This window comes from Antechinus flavipes, chromosome 1 (assembly GCF_016432865.1).
Source record: "Antechinus flavipes isolate AdamAnt ecotype Samford, QLD, Australia chromosome 1, AdamAnt_v2, whole genome shotgun sequence".
NCBI lineage: Eukaryota > Metazoa > Chordata > Mammalia > Dasyuromorphia > Dasyuridae > Antechinus > Antechinus flavipes.
The window spans coordinates 682,761,667-682,784,193 of record NC_067398.1 but is presented as its reverse complement, the minus strand read 5'-3'; the positions used below and the strand labels follow the sequence as shown (position 1 = coordinate 682,784,193).

At 35.0% G+C, this 22,527-nt stretch overlaps 1 protein-coding gene across 2 annotated transcripts in view; it reads left to right on the top strand.

The window, feature by feature from the left end:
- The window catches only part of LOC127545356 (E1A-binding protein p400-like), a 135,537-nt gene that overhangs the window by 34,270 nt on the left and 78,740 nt on the right, over positions 1 to 22,527 (top strand). For both annotated transcript variants that reach the window (XM_051972580.1, XM_051972579.1), the window contains exons 4-7: positions 4,880 to 4,967; positions 5,384 to 5,491; positions 12,170 to 12,561; positions 12,899 to 13,195. In XM_051972580.1, coding sequence (XP_051828540.1) covers positions 4,880 to 4,967; positions 5,384 to 5,491; positions 12,170 to 12,561; positions 12,899 to 13,195 — 885 coding nt within the window. The remainder of the gene's footprint in view (positions 1 to 4,879; positions 4,968 to 5,383; positions 5,492 to 12,169; positions 12,562 to 12,898; positions 13,196 to 22,527) is intronic.

The window sequence follows — 22,527 nt, the reverse complement described above, 5'->3', positions numbered from 1 at the left end:
TGACACAGATGTTGCGGACTGGGAATGAGATAAATTGGAGGCAGAGAGAAGAGGAGAGAGGTCAGACAAGGCAGTTGCCTCTCAGTCAAGAGAGGTCAGAGAACAGCAACTTACTCTCAGTCTCCTTGTATCATCTCTCACAAGAGGAGATCCATTCTGCAGGTCTGAGTTGGATCTCCGGCACCTACTGTCAGGTGGCTCCGGCGTATTCCACCAGTCAGTCAATCCCTGGGTTTGTGTCTTGTAAAATGTTCAGGCTTTTCTTGAAAAACATCATCCTTGAGGATCTGTTGTTGTTTGCTAGGTGGGAACAAAATGGTACTAGCTTGAACTGAACTTGAGAATTACGTTATCAGTGACAAAACTCTTAAAAGTAAATTCTGTTGGAATAAGAGTATCCTCTGATAAGGATTAAATTATGTCCCCTCTTCACCGAGGTTCCAATTAATTTAGCAGGCAGTGGTTGTACAGTATTGATCAACTTAAAAATTGTTTTCCCTTTTCCCCCTTTCCCCTCCAAATATCTCCTCTTAGGTAAAGGTTGTAACAGGAAAGGATGGGCAGACTGGGACTCCTGTTGCTATTGCAACCCAGCTTCCTCCAAATGTTTCTGCTGCTTTTTCATCCCAGCAGCCATTTCAGGTACTTTTTGATGGTTCTAAAATATAGTCTCATCCCAGTTTTTAGATTCCTCCAAATCTGAAATTTCCTAGAATTAAATGGTTTTCCCGAAACCTATAACTTGTGCTTAATCAAGTTTATTTGTTTGAAAGTTTTTTTAACATCAGAATTTTAATGCATTATTATTATTTTTTTCTTTCCTCTGAAAAGTGAGGAAATTAAGTGATCCTTTTCTTGGATTTGGAACTTGCTTTTATTAAATCTCACCTTGAGTGTTTTTTGTCGTAGTTTATTTCTTGATACCTTTGGTTCTTTTTATGATTTTTGTGCAGTTGTAGTTTGTCTTGAATGTCAATGTAGATTTTTTTTTGTTGGAAAACATACTTCAAGAGAAATACCTCTTATAAATTCTCTTCTTTCCTTGCTACAAGTTTTTTTTTAAATAGTTGTGTAATGGGCTAAGGCTTGAGTTGATGCACTGAGGTCCCAAGCACATGAGGCTAAATAGTAATTGGACCATACTCTATTAATATATAAGCTTGGGGAAAGAATGGCCCCCGTCCACTCTTTGCGCAAGTCCTGATGTGTTGTATAGGAAATGACGATTCTGGTGGGTGGAGGCAGGGGAGTGAAAAAGGAAGGGGAGGAGAGACTGCTTGCTTTAGCCATTGCGACAACCTTTTTCTGTTTGTTTCTCTTCTTTCTTCTTTTTGCTTTTGCATCTGCCACAGCAAAAGCAAAAAGCAAAAAGAAGAAGAGAAAACAAACAGAAAAGTCGTTGCAATGACAAAAGAGCTACCAGAGAAAGTGGGGCCTGAGCTCTCTTCCCCTTCCTTTTTCACTCCCCTGCCTCCACCCACCAGAATCGTCATTTCCTATACAACACATCAGGACTTGCGCAAAGAGTGGGCGGGGGCCATTCTTTCCCCAAGCTTATATATTAATAGAGTATGGTCCAATTACTATTTAGCCTCATGTGCTTGGGACCTCAGTGCATCAACTCAAGCCTTAGCCCCTTACATAGTTGTGTTTATAAATATTTCTTGTTGTTATTCCAAAAACAGAAAATGAAGTTAGTAAAAAAAAAAAAAAAAAAAGCTCAGTAATTATTTTCTTAAACATTTTTCTTACTGTTTCATCGAAGAAGAGTAATATGTTCTTATTGAATTCTCAGAGGACAGTTTTAAAGTTTTTAAAAATTGTAAAAGTTCTTTCTTATATATAATTACAGCTTCTGATTGCTTTGTATTTAAATCCATATAATTGAATCAGGAAAATGCTTTCCTCTTGTCCCAGAACTAAATTTACATAACTGTCCCATTTCCTGCCTTGTTGATGCTGTATTTTACAAGTAACAGAAATTTCTTTTACTGTTCGTTTTTTAAAGGACTTGCTAAGTACAGTAAATGTAATGGGATCACCCATTCCAAAAGCAACACGTTTGTGTTTGAGCGAGCAGACTTGCTTATATTTTGAGAGTTGCTGTGTTTACTCCCTGCCCCAGTAGAATACAGCTTCTTGAGAGCTGTAATTATTTTCTTTTTCTTTGCATCCCTGGCTCTTACCTCTGTGCCTTGTACTCAATCAATGTTCGTTTAATTGAATGAAGTACTTTTAATGACTCTATACTGTTTATGAAATAAAGTTTGGACTCTTTAGTCTTGTAACCAATTTAGAGTTTACAACCTCATCTCTCCATCTTTCTTTCCATCTTTACTCCTGCTTTTTTTTTTTTTTATGCATAATTTTTTGGCTCCACCAATTCATTCAAAAAGTGCTTATTAAGCACCTACTATGTGTTGGGCACTGTGCTACACAGCTTGTGCTTTGTGGCCTTTAAAGTTTTGCTTCTTCTCTTACCTTGCCCACTACTCTCTACTAACTAAAACTTTTTTTTTTTAAATCACTACTGTATGTGGTCAAACCTTACTTCTTTTGTAAAACCTTCCCTTATTATACTTAGAGTGATAACCTATTGAGATCTGTCCCTAGTCTACTTTAAGAAACAGTTTGTCATGCCAGAGGATGCTAGTGTTGCCTCCATACCTTGCCCTGATAGTCCTTTCTCACTACAAAGTCCTTCCAAGCCTTGCTCCCATATGTGCTGCTTTTGTAACCTAAATAGCATAAGTGATTCCTTAGAACATCTCACTGGATTTGAAAAGATCCTTTTCTTTTCTTTTCTTTTCTTTTTTTTCTTTTTCTTTTTCTTTTTTTTTTTTTTTTTTTTTTTTTGCTGATGCAATTGGGGTTAAGTGACTTGTCCAGGGTCACACAGACAGGAAATGTTAAATGTCAAGCCAGATTTGAACTTGGGTCTTCCTGACTTCAGGGCTGGTGCTCTATCCACAGTACTACCTAATTGCCCCTGAAAAGATCCTTTTGATACATTATTATCAATCTCTACAGCTTCATTGTTAAGGTCTAGGGTTTTATTGCCATACACAGCTATTAGAAGAAATTCAGAGTTGAGGATATGCATATGTCAGGCTGAAGGAAAAGGAATGCACAAGGAGTTAGTGTGAAGAGTCCTGAAATGAATGGTTAGATCCAGACTAGGGAGATATTCAAGGAGTGAGTATAAGAGACCCGGGAGAGGTAGTACCCCCAGACCACTGTTCTGCATCCAGCCTTGCCTCTGCAGCCATCATCGAGGGGTTGTGGAGAAAGGGCCCACCATCACCCCCAGCAACAACTGCTGACCAGTGGCCATCAACAGGCACAGGAAGTGCTAGATTACTTATCTTGCTTCTGACCAGCTCTTACACTAATCGTCTCGGAAGGGGATCTTGTGGAAGGGAGTTGCTAGTCATTCTCACCAACTATCAACCATTTGCCACTCCAAGGGCAGAAGGACCAACCTAGCAGTGAGACCTCCTCCACAAGGGAAAGGAGGTGGCATGGGCTGGGCAAATAGAGCTGTCACACCTAGGCCACTCTCTCCCCTCCTATAGCCTGACCCCCAGAGCCATGGGCAGAGCAGTGCTTCCAGTTCTGTACCCCCCCAATCAGGCTGGGAAGCAGCCCCTGTATAGGGGCAGTTTGGCAGCTGGCTGCTGGGGGAGGGACACAGCCCTGCCTCCTAAAGGACCTGAAGTCCTTGACACTATCAAAAAGGTTCAGCATCAGAAACGCGTAGGATTTTCTCAATGGAAATAACATTAATAGGTGCATTCCTCTCTTCTTTGCTTCTGTGCCCTAGTCACACACGTATATGGCTGGGGCAGTGTTTTAGTGAAGCAGCCAATTCACCCCAAGGAATGCAATGGTAACAGATGAAACTGCTTCCAAAAACTGCTTTTAGCACATAGGTTCTTACCTTGGAGTCTGTGATCTTGGCTTTAAAAAATATTTGGATAACTCAGTATAATTGATTTCCTTTGTGATACTATTTTTATACACTTAAAAACATGATCTTGAGAAGGGATTCATAGGCTTGCTTCATCATACTGCTCAAGGGAAAGAGAGAAAGAAGGAAGGGAAAAAGAGAAAGAAGAAGAGGGAAGAAGGGAGGGAGGAAGACAGAGTCCTTCTCTCCCATTCTCACTTGGGTTGAGTTCTTGTTTGGATCCTTTAAAAAAAAAAAAAAAAACAAACAAAAAACCCAAACTTGTAAAGCTAGCACAGAATTATGTTCCCAGAATCCTTTAGGGTTTCTTTCTTAGGATTTTTCTTTCCACATTTTTGATAATAACTGAGGCTTTCTTTGCATGTGAAAGGTCCATACTTGTTCTACAAAGTCTACTTAAGCTTCTTTCTGACTTGAACCATGGAGTTATATTGTGCTTGTCCTCTTCTGTTTAATGGTTTGGGGGGAAGGGTAACAGGAGCATTTTCCAGCTGAGTGCATATAAATCGCTTTTTCCAGGTACACTGAATCCCCTTTAGTTTGACACAGAGGTGATTTCACCAATGAATCTCAATCCTCATTCGTTCATATATTTGATATCATGTATTTGTCTGGACATGACATAACCTGGATGGAGCTTGTGTTAGAACAAGGCTGCTCTTTCTTCAACCAAGGAAAAATGTTCTGAAAAAACTTATCAGCCTTGCTTATTTTCTTTTACTAATTAAGAACCAAGGGAAAATGATTTTTGTTTAGGAATTTATTATGATTGGCAGGTACCTCGCAGTCAGAATGCCTTTTTTTGCTCATAGGAATTACCTGTATTAGTGGAGAAATTTATTATTTAAGTTCAGTGTCATACTAATTAAATGTATACTAAAATTTATAACATTTTTGTTTTCTATATAGCAAATGCACACAGGTTCTCCAGTAGCTGGAACTGTGACTACTTTAGAAATTGAAACATTTAAGAGACAACAAACAATGATCCAAGCAGGTATGGAATATTGAGCCAATGTGTATTTTTTTTTTAAAAAAACTTTCAAGATATCAATAAATTAGAATTAAACATTGTTTCCTTTTAAAATTCCAGTACTTATTTTCTTAGAATTTTGCTAGGCATAGTTTCAAATCTATTGTTTGAGTAATTATTAAATCTGATTTGTTCTTATTGTGAATGAAATGGTCTAATATTTGTTACAGGTAATATAATTCCTGATGAATTATTTTGGTTATAACTTGAAAGTTTATGTTGTCATTGAAATACACTCTTCTGGGTCTGTTGCATGTGTTCTGTGAAATTGTGTATACAATATTGTGTACATATATTAAAACATTATAATACAGTGTTTGCTTTGTAAAATTGAACCTACAACTCTCAAATGGTTTTTAAATGGAATTTAAATATTATAGATTCACCTAAGAGACCTCGGATTGATGTAGGCTGTCATGGGGTAACTTTTCAGTATCCAGTCATGACTTCAGGAGTTCCTCTTCAGCAATTAATGCCAACGGTACAAGGTATTTCATTACCAAAGTCCAGATTCATATTTTTCTTTCTGGAAAGAATGGTGTGGATGAGTATAAGAATCTCATTAGAATTTCTGGTTGACTGCAGATTATTACATATAAGTGAGCATTTTGCATACTACCCTTATTAGATCTGTAGTATTGGGTGATGAGCTTTTGTGGAATATGTACAGACTTGGGAATGGTAACGTGTTGATTTCAAGACAGAGCTACTGAATATTATAGAAGCTTTGGAGAAAAAGTCAAGAATGTGCCTGGTATGTGGTAAAAATGTAAAAAATTACAGGCTACCGATTGACTGGTTTTTATAAATTATGTCTAAAAAGAAGTTTCATTTTTTCCTATCAATATTTTAAAATGATCATCTTTAATTTAATATAACTGATAAATGGATATGTTATCAAGTTTTAGAAAGTAGGTATTATTAATTTAGAATGTGTCTAAGAAAGCATATTTTTTTAAAAAGTTCAGGAAAAGGATAAATGTAGACTTTGAGAGAGAATTGAAGAATTCTGATGCTACAGTCATGAATAATAGCATTTATATAATGCCTTTTATGTGCCAGGTATTTTATAAATATTTATTTGATCTTCACCCCAATCCTGCGAGGTAGACATCATTATTATCCTATTTTATAGTTGAGGAAACTGAGATAAACAGAAGTAGTAAACAGAACACACAACTAGTAAATGTAACTGAAATTAGATTTGAACTCAAGTCTTCCTGACTCCAGTCATAGTATTTGATGGAATCATCTTGCTACCTCTAATAAAGAGGCAGTGGGATACGCTGGATGGAATGCTGGAATTAGGAAGATCTGGATTCAGATATTGCTTCTGTCACTTAATGGAATGTATAATGTTGGGGAAGACACTGAAAATTTCTGGACTTCAGTTTTTCTCATTTATAAAATTGAGAAAAATAGCACTTTATAGGATTGTTATCAGGCTCAAAGACAGGTTAAAAACAGGTTATAAACTTTATACTGTTATATAAATAGCAGTTATTAATGCATAGCAAGAAAAAAAAGGTGGTATGTAATATGTTTCTCTGAAAAAGATTTGGGGATTTTAGTGAACCACAAGCTTAATGTAATTCAACAGTGTAATGGGGCAGCCAACAGAATGGAGCATCCAGGTGTATCCTACTGGGGTGAGTCCACATCTATAGATCAGTGTTCAGTTCTAGGCATCAAAGTTGATAAAGGACATTAGTAAGCTGAAAATGCAAGAAAGAAAGAAAATGAACATTTATTAAGTTACTGTTATGTGTTAGGCACTGTGCTAAGAGCTTTACAAATATTATTTTATTTGATCTAGAGAAAGACATCCAGAATGGTTAAGGGCCTCAAGTTATTTTCCCATAAGAATTGGTGCAGGAAACTGGAAAGATTGAACCTAGAAAAAGAGAATACTTGGGAATTGGGAATGGAAAGGTAGAAGTGGGAGTGTGAAGAATGAAACTTATTCTATTTTGTCCCAGAGGGAAGAAATAAGGAAATAAGTAGAAGTTATACAGAAACAAATGTTAGTCTTAGGTTTAAGAAAAAAAATCCTAGCAATGAAAACTATTCAGAAATAGAATGGGCTGTTTCAAGAGTTAGTGGGTTCTTCTTCATTGAAGTCTTTAGATAACAGCTATGTGATTACATGTCCATTATATAGTAGTGGGTATTTTTTGCATATGGGATTGGACAAAATGGGTAGTGTGGGCCTTTCAGTTTTGTAATTTTGTGATTCTATGAAGACAGTTATAGCTCTAGATTATTCTCAGTTTAGTTATCAAGTTTGTTCAGTAATCCTTTGATTCATATCTGTTTATTTCCACTTTAAAATCCCATCACTGGTGATTCCAAAACTTCCCTCTCCTCAAGTTCTTATTTACATTCCTGCCCCTCTCACCCTTAGTAGATGACTCTTCTTCATACTTTACTGAAAAGACTGACTCCCTCAATTTCAAGATGTCCACGATAACATCATCATTCCTCTTCCCAACTTTCCCTCCACCTCCAACAAAAAAAAATTCCTCTTAACTTCTCTCTTTAGCTTAATGGTGTCATCATTCTTGAGTTACTGAAGAGCAAAACCTATGAGTCACTTTTGACTGATTCTGTCTCCCAATATCAAATCAGTTGCCAATCTCATTCTAAAAACCTCTGAAATATCTCAAAGTGTCTTAAGCCTGTCTCTTCCCATTTCTACAGCACCTGCCTTACGGACTATATTACTTCTTTTTGTGTTTATTTCTAATTTTATTTTTTAAAACTAAAGTTTGTTGATGCCTTCTGTTTTCACATCAATTATTTCCAGATAACTGTTCTCTTTTCTTCCTCCACATTAAACACACATTTTCTCTTGTAACAACGTTAAACAGCTAAGCAAAATCAACCAACACAGTAACTTCATCTGACAATTTATACAATATTCTAGCCACATAGTCCCCTACTTCTTTAGAGGAGGAAGACATTATTTTTCATTATCTCACCTTTTTGAGCAATATTGGTCATTACAATTGCTTGGAGTTTGGCTTTGATTTAGTTTTATTTTCACTTATATGATTGTGATTATTTCATATGTTGTTTTTTTTTCTGTATACTTCATTCTATATCAGTTCCTACAAGTCTTGCTACGTGTCTCTGACTTTCCCTTATTGTCATTTATTATTATATAGATGCCACAGATTGTTATAATTAATCAATAAATAGGCACACTCTTTGTTCATAGTTTTTACTATGAAAAGTGCTTCTATGATATTTGGTATTTATGGGTCCTTCCTGTCTATCTTTAATCTCTGTGTGGCATAAGCCCTGTTGAATTATTGAATTAAAGAATATTAACAGTTTAGTGATTTTTTTTTACTTTATTTCAAGTTGTTCTCCAAAACAACTGGAGAAGCTAATAGCTCCACAATGTTTTAGTGTGTTTATTGCCTTCTCCTGGTCTCTTTAATGTTGACTATTTCTGCCTTTTACTATCTTTGTTACCAGTTTTCTGGGCATTTTCTGGGAAATATCAAAGTTGTTTTACTTTATATCTTATTACTAGAGATTTAGAATTTTTTTTTGGCATGGTTATTGGTAATTTGTAGTTCTTCTTTTGAAACCTGTTCATATTCTTTGCTCACTTATTGTTGCGGCTGTCCTGATTGAGAGTTCAAAGTATAAGACCCCTTTGATCTCAGAGGTGAGAGGAATGAGGCAGGAGACTCAAAGAGTGTGAAAAGAGCTCCAGTTTATTAAACCGTACAGCCTTGTTGATAGACATTTTTGCAAGTGTGCTCAGTGCATAACAGTAGGCAATCCCCAATCACCATTCAGAGAAGCAGCTCCTGGGCTTTGCGTTTGCATGGCATCTGCCAATGGGAGGAAAGCCAATCCAGCCATCTAGCAACCCACTCACAGGCGAGAGGCCCTGTCAAGACATCCCTGCTTGTGAGCAACTAGCTGTGATCCTCAGACCAAACCCTTTCCCATGGTCACCAATCACTGCTCCTTGCTCAAGAAGAGCGTTTCTGCAAGGTGGCAGAAAACTTATTGTGTACCAAAGGTTGAGGTGGCCTCTGTACTCCCTCTCAGCAGGGTCCCATAACCTAGCACTATATGTTGCAATAATTTCTTTACTAGAGTTTTATTTTAAATGTTTCATTAGTATTCATTAATGAAGTTAGTCTATAGTTCTTATTTTATGATATTTTTGATGGAAAGCCTTATTTCTCTATTTTTGAGAATAGTTTTTATAATATAGATAAACATGATTCTTTAAATGTTTCATAGAATTTGTTTGTTAAATGTGTTTGGACTAGAGTGTTTTTTTTTTTTTTTTTGGTTTTGTTTTGTTTTGTTTTTTACTGGAGACTAATACTTCCTCAACTTCCTAACCATCTTTCTGTCTCCAGGGTCTCCTTTTCCCCAATCTATTTCTTTTGTTCCAAATGCTTCTTTTCCTGGCCCTAGATGCCTTCTCAAGGCTCATTTCAAATGCTGTCACTCCTATGGAATTTTCCCTAATTCTATAGATAGAAATAAATTTTCCCTTTTCTCAACTATCATGCATAATATTTTACTCTTTTTAAAAATTGCACTTTTAAATTCCAAAACTGGAATAAGGTACAATATACCTTATATTGTAATTGTTTTTGGAATATCTCATCTCCCCTATTAGATTCTAAACTTTATGAAGATAAGATCTTGTTTTGTTTTTTGTTTTTTTCCTATTATCTAGGTAACCACACAATATTTAGCATATAATAGACACTTGATAAGTGTCTATGGAGTGCTCTAAGGAGTTCAGATTTTTAGAAAGCCATTCAGAAGAGATAGAAGGAGAACCAGATATAACCTAAGATGAATCCAAAAGGGAACACATTTATAGGAATGATGTCAATAGTCTAATGCTAGTGTTGAGCTAATATTTGCCAAAAATGTTAAACATTTAAAAAGGGACCTTTTTAGCTGTTTTTTTTTGGAGCAAGAAGAATATATAGATTCCTAGTAGAACTTTATAATGGATCATTAAACAAATGATTTGTGAATACTTAGAAAAGAAAGAGGTTAAAAGGAGTCTGCATGGGTTCTCTAAGAATAAATCATAGCAAACTAATCTCATTTCTTTTTAATTATTAGATTTTTGGATTAGTTATTAAAGTGGTAGCTCAAGGGAATGCTCCAGATAGTAGAACTATCTTTTTTTTTCTCCTGAGGCAATTGGGGTCAAGTGACTTGCTCAGGAGCATACAGCTAGGAAATATTAAGTGTCTGATGTCAGATTTGAACTCGGGTCCTCCTGATTTCAGTGCTGGCGCTCTGTCCACTGCACCACCTAGCTGCCCCGATAGTAGAAATATCTTGATATGATTAGTTATCCTTTGTAGAGACCTTGATTTTAGGAAAACAATTGACAAATGCAGATTTTTGTAGATAAGGTGAGGGAGTTTCATTGAGTGCATTTGTAACAGGATGAATCAATCATAGGTTACATAGTATTGAATAATAGAATTAAGAGTAGGAGGCTCTGTTCTGACTCTAGTTCTGCTTGACATTTTCCTTATTGTTGATGAAAATATTTAAAAATACTTATTTATTAATTTGCATATAACACAAAGCTGAAAGAATAATTATTAAATAACAAAAGGTCCAAGATAAGATAAAATTTAAGAGAGAGAAATATAAAGTATCACATTTGTATTCAAACACTTGATTTCACAAAAAATAGATCAAGAAGTTATAACTTAACAATTAAATTGGAAAAACATCTGAGCATTTTCATCTCATTGGTCCAAATTCACTGTGAACCAACATAGCTTTACCTGCTTTAAAAAGCTAATTTAACTGTAGATTGCATTAATATAACAATAGTGTTTATTTCAAGAAAGATAGTTCCCTCATTATATTTGGCAAAATAATTTATAATACTATTGGCATTGCATTTTAAGGACTATTAAAAAAATTAGTGTGTGCCTGGAAAAAGGCAGTTAGCAGGATGTTTAGAATTAGAAAACCATGTCATAAAGAATGATTGAATGAACGGAGCATATTTAACCCTTTTGATGAAAAGGGTAATATTTCTGTTGGTATAAATTTATAAGAAAGCAGATTTTGTTTCAATATGAGGAAGAATGGAGTGGTTCAAAAATAGGGGTCTTTTATAAGATAATAAGCTTCTCATCACTGGAAGTATGCAATTAGAGTCTATAAATTACTACATAAATACTGGCTGTTCCAAAAGTCTTAGTACAGGTTTTAACCTACTTAAAAGCTTAAAATGTTCAATTAGATCTTTGGAAAACTCTGTGTAACCTTTTCAGTATTTAAAAAGATTTGTGGTTTCAATACAGTGAATATTAATTCTAGCAGTGCAGACTATGACTCCTATATCTTCCTTTAGTAGACAATTTTATGAGGTACTTTTTCCAAAAGAAATTATTATTTAGCTTACTTCCTGGAGCTGGACTTCTCTAAATTTAGCTAGGCTGATCCTTAAATCTCAAACATAGAATCTGATGCCAGATCCATGCTTAAGGACATTCTAGTTTGGAAACACCTGTGAGAGCTTATGCTCCATTGTCATAGCTTTTGAAAATTCCAGGTGTCACTTCCATGCCACAGTGGGGCATCAGAGGAGACTCTGGAGGTCAGAACATCTGGAGCATTCAGCATCATTATTTTTTCCCAACATTTTGCTGGAGTTTAGAAATCCTCAGATTCTTCTCCATCTCTAAGAATCTGTGATTGTGTTGATTTAGGGAAAAATTTGGAATATAAAAATAAATTAAACATTCATAGAAAATAAATTATATGCTGTATAAGATAAAACGGAATTATATTTCACATCAATTACTTTTAAAAGTTGTTCACTGAAAGAATTGAGCAATAAGACTTGTATTGTTTATTGTAGTATTTATAGTTAATAGTTCATAGATTTTAGAACTGATGGAGACTTTAGAGATAATCTCAGCCAACCATTTTACAGATAAGGAAATTGAGGCCAAGAGAAGTTAGATGATTTATAGATAATCCTATTGTGACAAGTTTTTCAAGGTGATGTAATCTTTGGGTATAGTGTATTAAAATTTTTAAGCGTTTCCTCTTTTTCTGTCTAATATTTTCTCAGATGAATTTCCATTAAATTTGGGCATTTTAAAATTACTGTTTGATTTCTTCTGGGTTTGCAGGCGGAATGCCTCCCACTCCTCAAGCTGTACAGCTCACTGGACAAAATCAAAACCAACAGCAGTATGATCCATCCAAAGGTCCTCCTGTGCAGAATGCTGCAAGTCTACATACTCCTCCACCTCAGCTTCCTGGGCGGCTGCAGCCTGCCAATGTCCCAGGCACATCCCTCCCTTCAACCCTGCAAATCTCACAGCAGCCCCAGCAGCAGATGATGGAGACTCAGCCCCCAGTCCTGGTGAAGACTCAGCCACCCAACGTATCCATCCCTGGTGCTCCAGCCAGCCAGCCCCCAGCACTCCTTCCACAGCCTCTCGTGCCAGCACTCCATGTCCAGATGCAAGGACAGCCACCTGCACAGGTCTTTCAACCTCAGGCTATAGTACAACAGCAGGTATTCAGTGATTTTGATATTACTATATCAAATTATAATCCAATAATGAAATGTTTACTTCGAATACATAGAACCTTGTTTTTAATTAGCTAGATATGTGGGAGTTCTAAGTTGCATGTGATAACCTAAATGGTCATCTATGTGTATTTTTTGCAAAGGGCAGGGTTTTTTTGTTTAAGTGTTTTTACTTATGAACACTCTTTGAAAATTAATAGGATGGATTTTTATAACTTGAGAGTGCTTGATCTGCAACTTCTAGTGGAATGTAAATGTTAAATTGTATCTGATTTCAATATAGCTTCTTATATTCATGAGTAACAAAATGTTTTCTGGACAGACTGTTTCACTGCTGCAACCATCTGTGGATCTTGCCCAGGCTTCTCAGCCTCTTCTGGCAGATTGTCTACCTCCCTCATCTCTTCCACCGTCAGCTTCTTCAGGCACAGCCTCAACCTTTGAATATCCTTTGCAGACAATTAGTACTTCCCCAGAGACCAAATCCTTATCCCCTGTTGTATCCAAGCCCCCAGGTTTGTCAGTAGCTGTAGCACCAACAATTCAGACCCCAGATCAGAATGCAACGGGCCTGCCCCCGGAGAGTTCCCAGGACAAGCTTGCTGAGCAAATAAAACTGGTAAGAACCATTTTCTTTTCATTTATATTCAAGCAATTCTGTAAGGGGCTTAAGTTATTAAGCTTTTAAAATTTATTAGAAAATCAGACTGGGAGTACATTTGCTACAGAGATTGTTGGAATAAAATTGTTTTATAAACAATTTATATAAAAATGTAAGCTAGCCTTAATAATGATAATAATATACTATTTGCTTATGGCCCACAAATTGTAGGAAACTTTTTATTATCAAAGAGCTTAAAAATCATTAAAAGAAATGATACAATGAAAGTAAGCAATAGAAATATGTACCAATTCTGACATTTTTTAGTGGAACTGTTGCCTTTCCCTCCAGCAGCACAGAATGTGATTCATCTGTGTCTTTTTAATTCTGCAAATTTTTTCCTGGTTCTCTCCTAGATCCCTTGCTTTGGTGCAGTGATGAGTGAATGGAGTTGAATAATTTTAGTATTTTAAGTGAATTTACTTATATTTATAATCAAACAGGTTTTTACATAGGCTACTTTGTTAGCCCTTATTACCCAAGATAAGTGAGCAAAGTGTTGATATTATATCAGAGTAAGAGAAATTGCACAGAGGGACAAGAGGACCCTGAGAGTTGACTAGATTTGCCCAAAGCTCCACCTCTAGTTAGTGGAAGAGGTAGAGCTAGAATTGTTCAAGCTTCTAGCTAATGATCTAGAAAGGCATTGTTTACATTATCCCTGGGTTTGAATGGTTATTAATTCATAGTATTATGAAATGTTAGAGCTAAAGGTCTTTCAGCTAAAGGCCTTGTGGACTGTCCAGATTCACCCAGAAACTTGGTGGCTCTCATATTCTGCTGATGCTCTTTCTTCCTGTACCCACCATTGCCTCCTCTTTTAGACCTGAAGATTTGTTCTTCATAGTAAATCTATTGAGGGGAGGGAACCAACAAATTTCCTAATAATTAGAGCTTCATAAAGTTGAATGGATTGCCTTGATTGGGAGGAGAATTTACTCTCATTGAAGTCTTTAAGGACTGGCTATATGATCACGTATCAGCCGTCCTGTAAACCAATAGCTCCTTAGGCAAGTAGTAGTCTATGCAGCAGAGCAAGGCCCCATCCTGGTAACCCCGCCTCAGTGGAATTCAGCAGCCAGGCTGACACCATAGCTGATCAGTAGTGAAGTCCTTCCTCTGGGACAAGACCCTACCCTTGAGGTCTGCCAGTAGAAAGACCCTATTTCCCCTGGAGTAGGCCAACTGCTAAATCCTATACCTAGAGAAGGCCAATAGGGAGACCCACTGCCTCTACAAGCCAAGGAAAGCCTACCCTCTAGAGAAAGCAAGCAGTTAAGCTGGAAGCCCAGTGAAAGCTAGCAGCAGTAAGACTCAGAGCACCAGCACTAAAAGCTGGGAACAGTAGGATGAGAATCCAGTTCTCATATAAAAACACCAAAATCACAAAAAGGCAGGAAAAATGAGTAAAACCCCCCAAAGTCTTGACTGTAGAAAGTTAGTATGGTGATAGGAAGAATCAAGACATAAACTTAGAAGAAGACAATGGTGTTAAAATGACTACATGTGAAACCTCAAAGGAAAAATATAATTTGGTCCCAGGTTCTTCAAAAAAATTCCTTGGAGAACTCAAAAAAGAATTTAAAAAGCAAAGTAGAGAATTAGAGGAAAAATTGGGAAAAATGAGAGTAATGCAAGAGAATCATAAAGAATCAGTAGATGGGGAAAGGTATAAAAAATTTACTGAGAAAAATAATTTCCTAAAAAATAGAATTGGTCAATGGAAAAGAACAAAAGCTCACTGAACAAAATAATTCCTTAGAAATTAGAATTGAACAAGTGGAAACAAACAACTCTATGAGATATTAAGATACAAAAAAACAAAATTTAAAAAGTAAAAAAAAAATAAAATTGTGAAATTTCTCATTGGAAAAATAACTAACCTAGAGAACAGATCCATGAGAGATAATATAAGAATTATTATACTACTTGAAAGATATGGATAATATCTTTCAAGAAATTAATCAAAGAAAACTACACTCATATGTTAGAATCAGGAGGCAAAATAGAAATTGAAAGAATCCATCAATCAGTATCTGAAAGTATCTGAAAACTCCCAGAAACATCATAGCCAAATTCCAGAGCTTTCACAGATCAAAGAAAACTATGCAAGAAGCCAAAAAGAAACAATTCAGGTAATGTGGAATTACATTCAGAATTACATAGCTTTTGGCAGCTTCCACATTAAAGAATCAGAGGGCCTGGAATATGATATACTAAAAAACAAAGGAGTTAGAATTACAACCAACTACCCCCCAAAATTGAATATTACCTTTAACGAGAAAAATGGATACTTAATGAAATAGAGAACTTTAAAGCATTTCTAATTAAAAGATCAGGGCTGAATAAAAAAAAAATGACCTCTAAATAGAAGATTTAAGCAAACATTAAAAGATAAAAATGAAACAAGAAAGAGAAAACATAAGAAATTCAGTAAGGTCAAACTTTTTATATTTCTTTATGGAAAGATAATATTTGTAACTCTTTTTTTCTGCTTTTATATTTTCCCCAGTTATATTCAAAACAATTTTAAAAATATTTGTTTTTAAAATTTTTGAGTTCTAGGTTTTCTTCCTTATCCCCACCCACAATTATGAAACTACTTGTGAAGTTATGTAAAACATTTCCATAAAAGTCAAGTTGTGGGGAAAAAACTTTTTCCACCTACCCTAATAAAATTTTCCTTCCCTAAATAAACTTTTCTCTTACCCTAACAAAAATAAAAACCTTCAAGAAAAGTTAAGTTGAGAGAGAGAGAGAGAGAGAGAGAGAGAGAGGGAGAGAAAATGAATATTTCAGTTTGTATTTAGACCCAATTAGTTCCTTCTCTGGGTATGAATAAGATTTTTCATTGTAAGTCCTTCAGAGTAGTTGTGAATTATTATTTTTTTTTTAACTGAGAATAGTAAAATGATTCACAGCTGGTCATCCCAGAACATTACTATTACTTTGTATACAGTACATTTCACTTTGCTTAAGTTCATGGAGGACTTTCTAGGTTTTTTTTTCCCTAAAATCATCCAGAATTTTTTTCCCTGAGAGCATCCTACTCATCATTTCCCATAGAATAATAATATTCCATCATAAACACCCACCACCGTTTATTGAGCCATTCCCCAATTGATGGATATCCCCTCAATTTCCAATTTTTTTTGCCCTGAGAAGAGAATTGCTATATTTTTGATATATATAGGTCATTTTCCTTTTTTTTTTTGAATCTCTATTGGTATTCATGCCAAGTAATTGTGCTGTTAGGGCATAGGGTATGCATGAATTTAAAACCCTTTGGGCACAGATCAGATTTTTTTTCATTTATCAATTGGGGCGTTGCTCTTATATTTGACTCAGTTTCTTCTATGTTTGAGAAATGAGGCTTTATCAGAGAAGCTTGCTTTGAAATTCTTTTTACAATTACTTTTGCTAATTGTATTTCCCCCCATTTATTCTCTCTCTCCTTTTATCCTATCCCTCCTCAAAAGTATTTTGTTACTGACCACTCTTTCTTCCAAGATTGTCTCTCTTTTATCACTCTTTCCCTTCCCATACCCCATTCCTCATTTATTTTCCTTCAGGAGAGTCTATACCCCTATTGAATATATATGTTATTTCCTCATTGAGCCAATTCTGATGAGAGTAAGGTTCACTTTCCTCCCTTTTCCCCCTCCTATGTAAAAGCTTTTTCTTGCCTCTCTTTATGATAATTAATTTGCACCATTCCACTTCTCCCTTTCTCTTTCTCCCAATACATTCCTCTCTCACCCCTTAATTTCATAATTTTAAAAAAAGATACTATCCCTTCATATTTAACTCACACTTGTGCTGTCTATATATATTACTTCTAACTGCCATAATAATGAGAAAGTTCTAATGAGTTACAAGCATCATCCTCCCATCTAGGAATGGAAATAGATAAATCTTAATAGTTCCTTATGATATCATTTTCTTGATTACCTCCTTATGCTTCTCCAGAGTCCTGTATTTGAAAATCATAATTTCCATTCAGCTCTGATCTTTTCATCAGAAATATTAGAAAATCTTCTATTTCATTGAATGATCACCTTTTCCTTTGAAGGATTATACTCAGTTTTTCTGGGTAGGTGATTCTTGGTTGAATCCTAGCTCTATTGCTTTCCAGAATATCCTAAAGACCTCTAGCTTTTTAATGTAAAAGCTCATAAACTTTGTGTTATCCTGGTTCCACTGTGATTGAATTGTTCCTTTCTAGATGCTTGTGATATTTTCTCCTTGCTCTGGGGGTTCAGAAATTTGGCTATAATATTCCTGATCTCTTTTAGGGATCTCTTTTAGGAGATGATTGGTTGATTTTTAAAATTTCTATTTTACCCTCTGGTACTAGAATATCAGGACAGTTTTCCTTGATAATTTCTTGAAAGATTATGTTCAGGCTCTTTTTTTGATCATGACTTTCAGGTAGACCAATAATTTTTAAATTATCTCTCCTGGATCTATTTTTCAGGTCATTTATTTCTCCAATGAAATATTTCACATTTTTTCAATTTTTTTTCCATTTTTTTTGGCTTTGCTTGATTGTATCATAAAGTCATTAGCTTCCATTTACTCAATTCTATTTTAAAGGAAGTATTTTCCTCAGTGAGCTTTTGTACTTCCTTTCTCAATTGGTCTATTTTGCTTTTTAAGGCATCCTTCTTTTCATTAGCTTTTTGAATTTCCTTTTGCACCAATTTCAATTCTTTTCCTAATTTTTCCTCACTCTTACTTCATTTACAGAATCCCTTTTGAGCTCTTCCATGGCCTAAGACCAATTTTATTTTTATTGGAGGCTTTGGATATAGGAACTTTTACTTTGTTATCATCTGCGTGTGTGTTTTAATCTTCTTTTTCACCATAATAACTTCCATGGTTAGGAACTTTTTTTGGTATCTGCTCATTTTCCTAGTCTATTACTCTGCTTTTAACTCTTTGTTAAATAAGTTTCTATTTCCAGGGTAGAGGGTGTACTGTCAGGGGTTTTATGCAGCTGTTTTCAGAAATTTTTCTAGGGATCTGACCACAAGCTCTCTTTTTCTGTCCTGAAGCATTAGTAGTGTCCCTGTCCCACTGTAGCTGTAAGATCCAGTGTGCTAAAGCAACCAAGTTCTGCTTTGCTGACTCTGGGGCTGCTAGAGTAGTGGCTGGGCTTGTGATAGCATGACCTACTCTGGGCTCCCACCCCTTTGCCACAGGCCTTCTCCACACTCTTCCGAGTCCTCTCTGATGTTCTTGGGCTGAGAGGTCCAAAAGCCATTAGTACTGCTGCTGATTCAGAGGTCCCACTTCATTGACTGGGCTCCAGACGGGGGCCAAGGCTAACTGGTGCAGCCTGCCCTGGAATTATGCACTAGACTCCCATCCTGGTTCCACAGATCTTTTCTGCTGACCTTCCAAGTCCTCTTTGTTGTCTCTGAGCCGAGAGCCTAGAAGCCACCAGCAGTGCTGCTGATGCAGAGGTGAGGGCTGGGGCCCGATCCTAGGTTAGGGTTGGAGCTAGGCCTGCACCAGGATTGCACACTGGACTCCCTCCCTGGGGTCACAGATCTTTTTTGCTGACCTTCTAAGTTGCCTTCAGCTAGAAAATGTTCTACTGCATCTTTTGGGGTGTTCTAATGCCCTAAAATTTGTTTAGTCATTATTTAAAAGAATTTGGAGCAGTTTGGGGGAAAGGCTGGGTGAGTTCCTGCCTTTACTCTGCCATTTTTAGATGAAATGCCCCAATATTTATAACTCTTAACAACTTTGTTACTATAGGAGCAATTAAAAGGAATATATGTCAATAGAGGGTATGTATATAAGGTAACTCTGATGGGACAGTAACTCAAAAAACAAAATAAAGAGATGAGAAAGAATGTTGCACTAGAAGAAGGAGGGAAGATTGAATGGGAAAAATGTATGAAAAAGCTATTAGAATGGAAGAGAACATGGGGAGAAGGGAGTGGCAGAGAAACCTTAAATCTTATACTCATCAAAAAAAGAGGGAATGTAATACATGCTCAGTTAGATATAGAAATCTATCTTACCCTATAAGAAAATAAAAAGGGAGAGGGACAAAGAGAGAAGGACTGTTAAAAGGGAGGGTATGTTGGGGAAGGTTATGATCAGAAGTAAACCACTTGTGAAGAGGAAAAGAATTAGGGATAAGAGGGAGTGGGAGATAAACACACAAAAAATTAACATGGAGGGAAATACACAATTAGTTATTATACCTGTAAATGAGAAAGGAATGAACTTACTCATAAAACAGAAGTGTATAATAGAATGGATTAAAAGCCAAATCCTACAACATGTTGTTTACAAGAAACACATTTGAAGCAGAAAAATACACACAAGGTAAAGGTAAGGTGCTGGAGCAGAAACGATTGTTTTAACTGAAGCAAAGAAAGCAGGGGTAGCAATCTCAGATCTCAGACAAAGCAAAAGCAAAAATGGAACTAATTTAAAGACATAAAGAAGGAAACTATTTTGTTGAAAGGTATCATAGTCAATGAAACAGCAATACTAGACACTGTACTAAATGTTATAGCATCCAAATTTTTTGAAGAGATTGAATGAGATACAAGAGGAAACAGATAGTAAAACTATGCTAGTGGGGGACCTCAACTTTCTCCACAGAACTAAATTAATCTCATCAAAATAAGAAAGAAATTAAGGAGGTGAATAAAATTCTGGAAAAGTTAGATATAATAAATCTATCTATAATAGATGAATGGGAACAGAAAGGAATATACTTTTTTTTCCCAGCAGCCATACATGGTATTTGCACAAAAAAACCTTACAACCAAATGCAGAAAAGCAGAAAAAGTAACTACATCCTTTTCAGATCGTAATGCAATAAAAATTACATTCCAATAATAGACAATGGAAAAATTAAAAATTAATCGGAAATTAAATGATTGAATCCTGAAAAACAAATGAGTCAAAGAACAAATCATATAGACAATAAACAATTTCATTAAAGGAAATGACAATAATGAGACAATTTATGGGATACAGCCAAAGCAGTACTTGGGGGAAAATTTATATCTCTAATTGCTTGTATCAGTAAGATAGAGAAAAAGTAGGTTAATGAATTAATTAAGAAACCAAAAAAACAAACTAGAAAAAGAACAAATTAAAAATCCCCAATTAGGTATCAATGAAGATTAAAGGAGAGATTAATAAAATTGAAAGTAAGAAAACTATTGAAGTAATAAACAAAACTAGAAGCTGCTTTATTAAAAACAAAACAAAAATAAAACAATAACATAAACTATTGGTTAATGTGGCTTTAAAAAAGAAAGACAATCTAAATGAAATGTTTATGATATAATATAATTTACCCAGATTAACAGAAGAAGAAATCAAATACTTCTATAACCCAATCTTAGAAAAATAAATTAAACAAGCCATCAGTGAACTTCCTAAGAAAAAATTCCCAGGACCACATAGATTCAGAAGCTAATTCTACCAAATATTTAAAGAACAATTCTAACACTATATAAATAATTTGGAAAAGTAAGAAAAGGAAGAGTTCTTCTAAATTGCTTTTACAACATAAAAATGATCCTGAAACTCAAACCAGGAAGAGTCACAACAGAGAAAATTATAGACTAATTTTCCTAATTAATATTGAAGAAAAACTTTAAATGAAATATTAACAAAGAAATTACCCCAATATATCACAAGGATAATATACTATGACCAACTGGATTTATTCCAGGAATGTAGAGCTAGTTCTATCAACATAATTAACTTAACAAAACCCAACATAAATCATATGATTATCTCAAAAATCAATCTTAGTTGAGAATTATCTCAGTGCAGAAAAAGTCCTCAACACAATACAGCACCTATTCCTATTAAAAACACTAGAGAGCACAGGAATAAATAGAACTTACATTAAATGACAACTCATATTTATCTAAAACCATCAGCAAGCATTATCTGTGATGAAGACAAGCTGGAAGCCTTCCCAATAAAATTGGGGTGAAGAAAGGATGACCATTATCACCTCTATTATTTAATGTTGTCCTAGAAATGTTAGCTGTAACAAATAAGGGATGAAAAAGAAAGGAACTTGAATATGCAGCATGGGAACAAAATGATCACTCTTTGCAAATAACATGATAATCTTCTTAGAAAATCCTAGAGAATCAACTAAGAAACTACTTGAAATTATTAACTTTAGCAAAGTTGTAGGATATAAAATAAACCCACATAAATTATCAGCATTTTTATATATTGCCAGCAAGGTTCAGCAGCAGGAGATAGGAGAAATTCCATTTAAAATAACTATAGGTAATATAAAACACTTGGGTGTCCATATGCCAGAAAAAACCCCAAGACACACACACACACACACACACACACACACACGCACACGTTAGTATAAAATACTAATTGCTTATGGGTAGGCCAAGTCAATAAAATAAAAAGTACAGTTCTGCCCAAATTAACGTATTAATTCAATGTCATACTAGTAAAATTGTCAAAAATTTTATAGAGCTAGAAAAAAATAATAACAAACTCCACCTGAAAAAAGAAAAGTTCAAGAATATTAAGGGAATCAATGAAAAAAATGTGGAACAAGGTAGTTTTGACAAAGCAGATCTCAAACTGTATTATAAAGTAAATATATCAAACCAATTTGGTACTGGCAAAGAAATAGAATAGTGGATAAATGGAATAGATTAGGTATAAATTTCCTTATAATAAATGACCTTATTAATCTCATATATGATAAAACCAAAGATCCAAGCTTTTAGAACAAAAACTTAATATTTGACAAAAACTGCTGGGAAAACTTAAAAACAGTATGGTTAAAAACTAGGTATAGATCAACGTCGTAAACAGTATACTAAAATAAAGTCAAAATGGATACAAGATTTACACATAATAAGCAAGTTAAGAGTGCATGAAATAGTTTATCTGATAGATATATGGATAAAGAAAGAATTTAGGATAAATGAGCATATAGAGAACATTACAAATTGTAAAATAGGTCATTTTGGTTATGTAAAAATCTGAAAAATTTTTTCACAAACTCAGTGCAATCAATATTAGAAGGAAAGCGGAAAACTGGGGAAAATTTTTTTTGCAACAAGTATCTCTAATAAAGGCCTTATTTCTCAAATTTATAGAGAACTGAATTAAATTTACAAAAATACAAGTTATTCCCCATTTGATAAAAAGTCAAAGAATATGAACAGGCAGTTTTCAGACAAAGAAATAAAAATCTGTGGTTATATAAGAAAGTGCTCTAAATCACTATTGATCAGAAAAATACAAATTAAAAC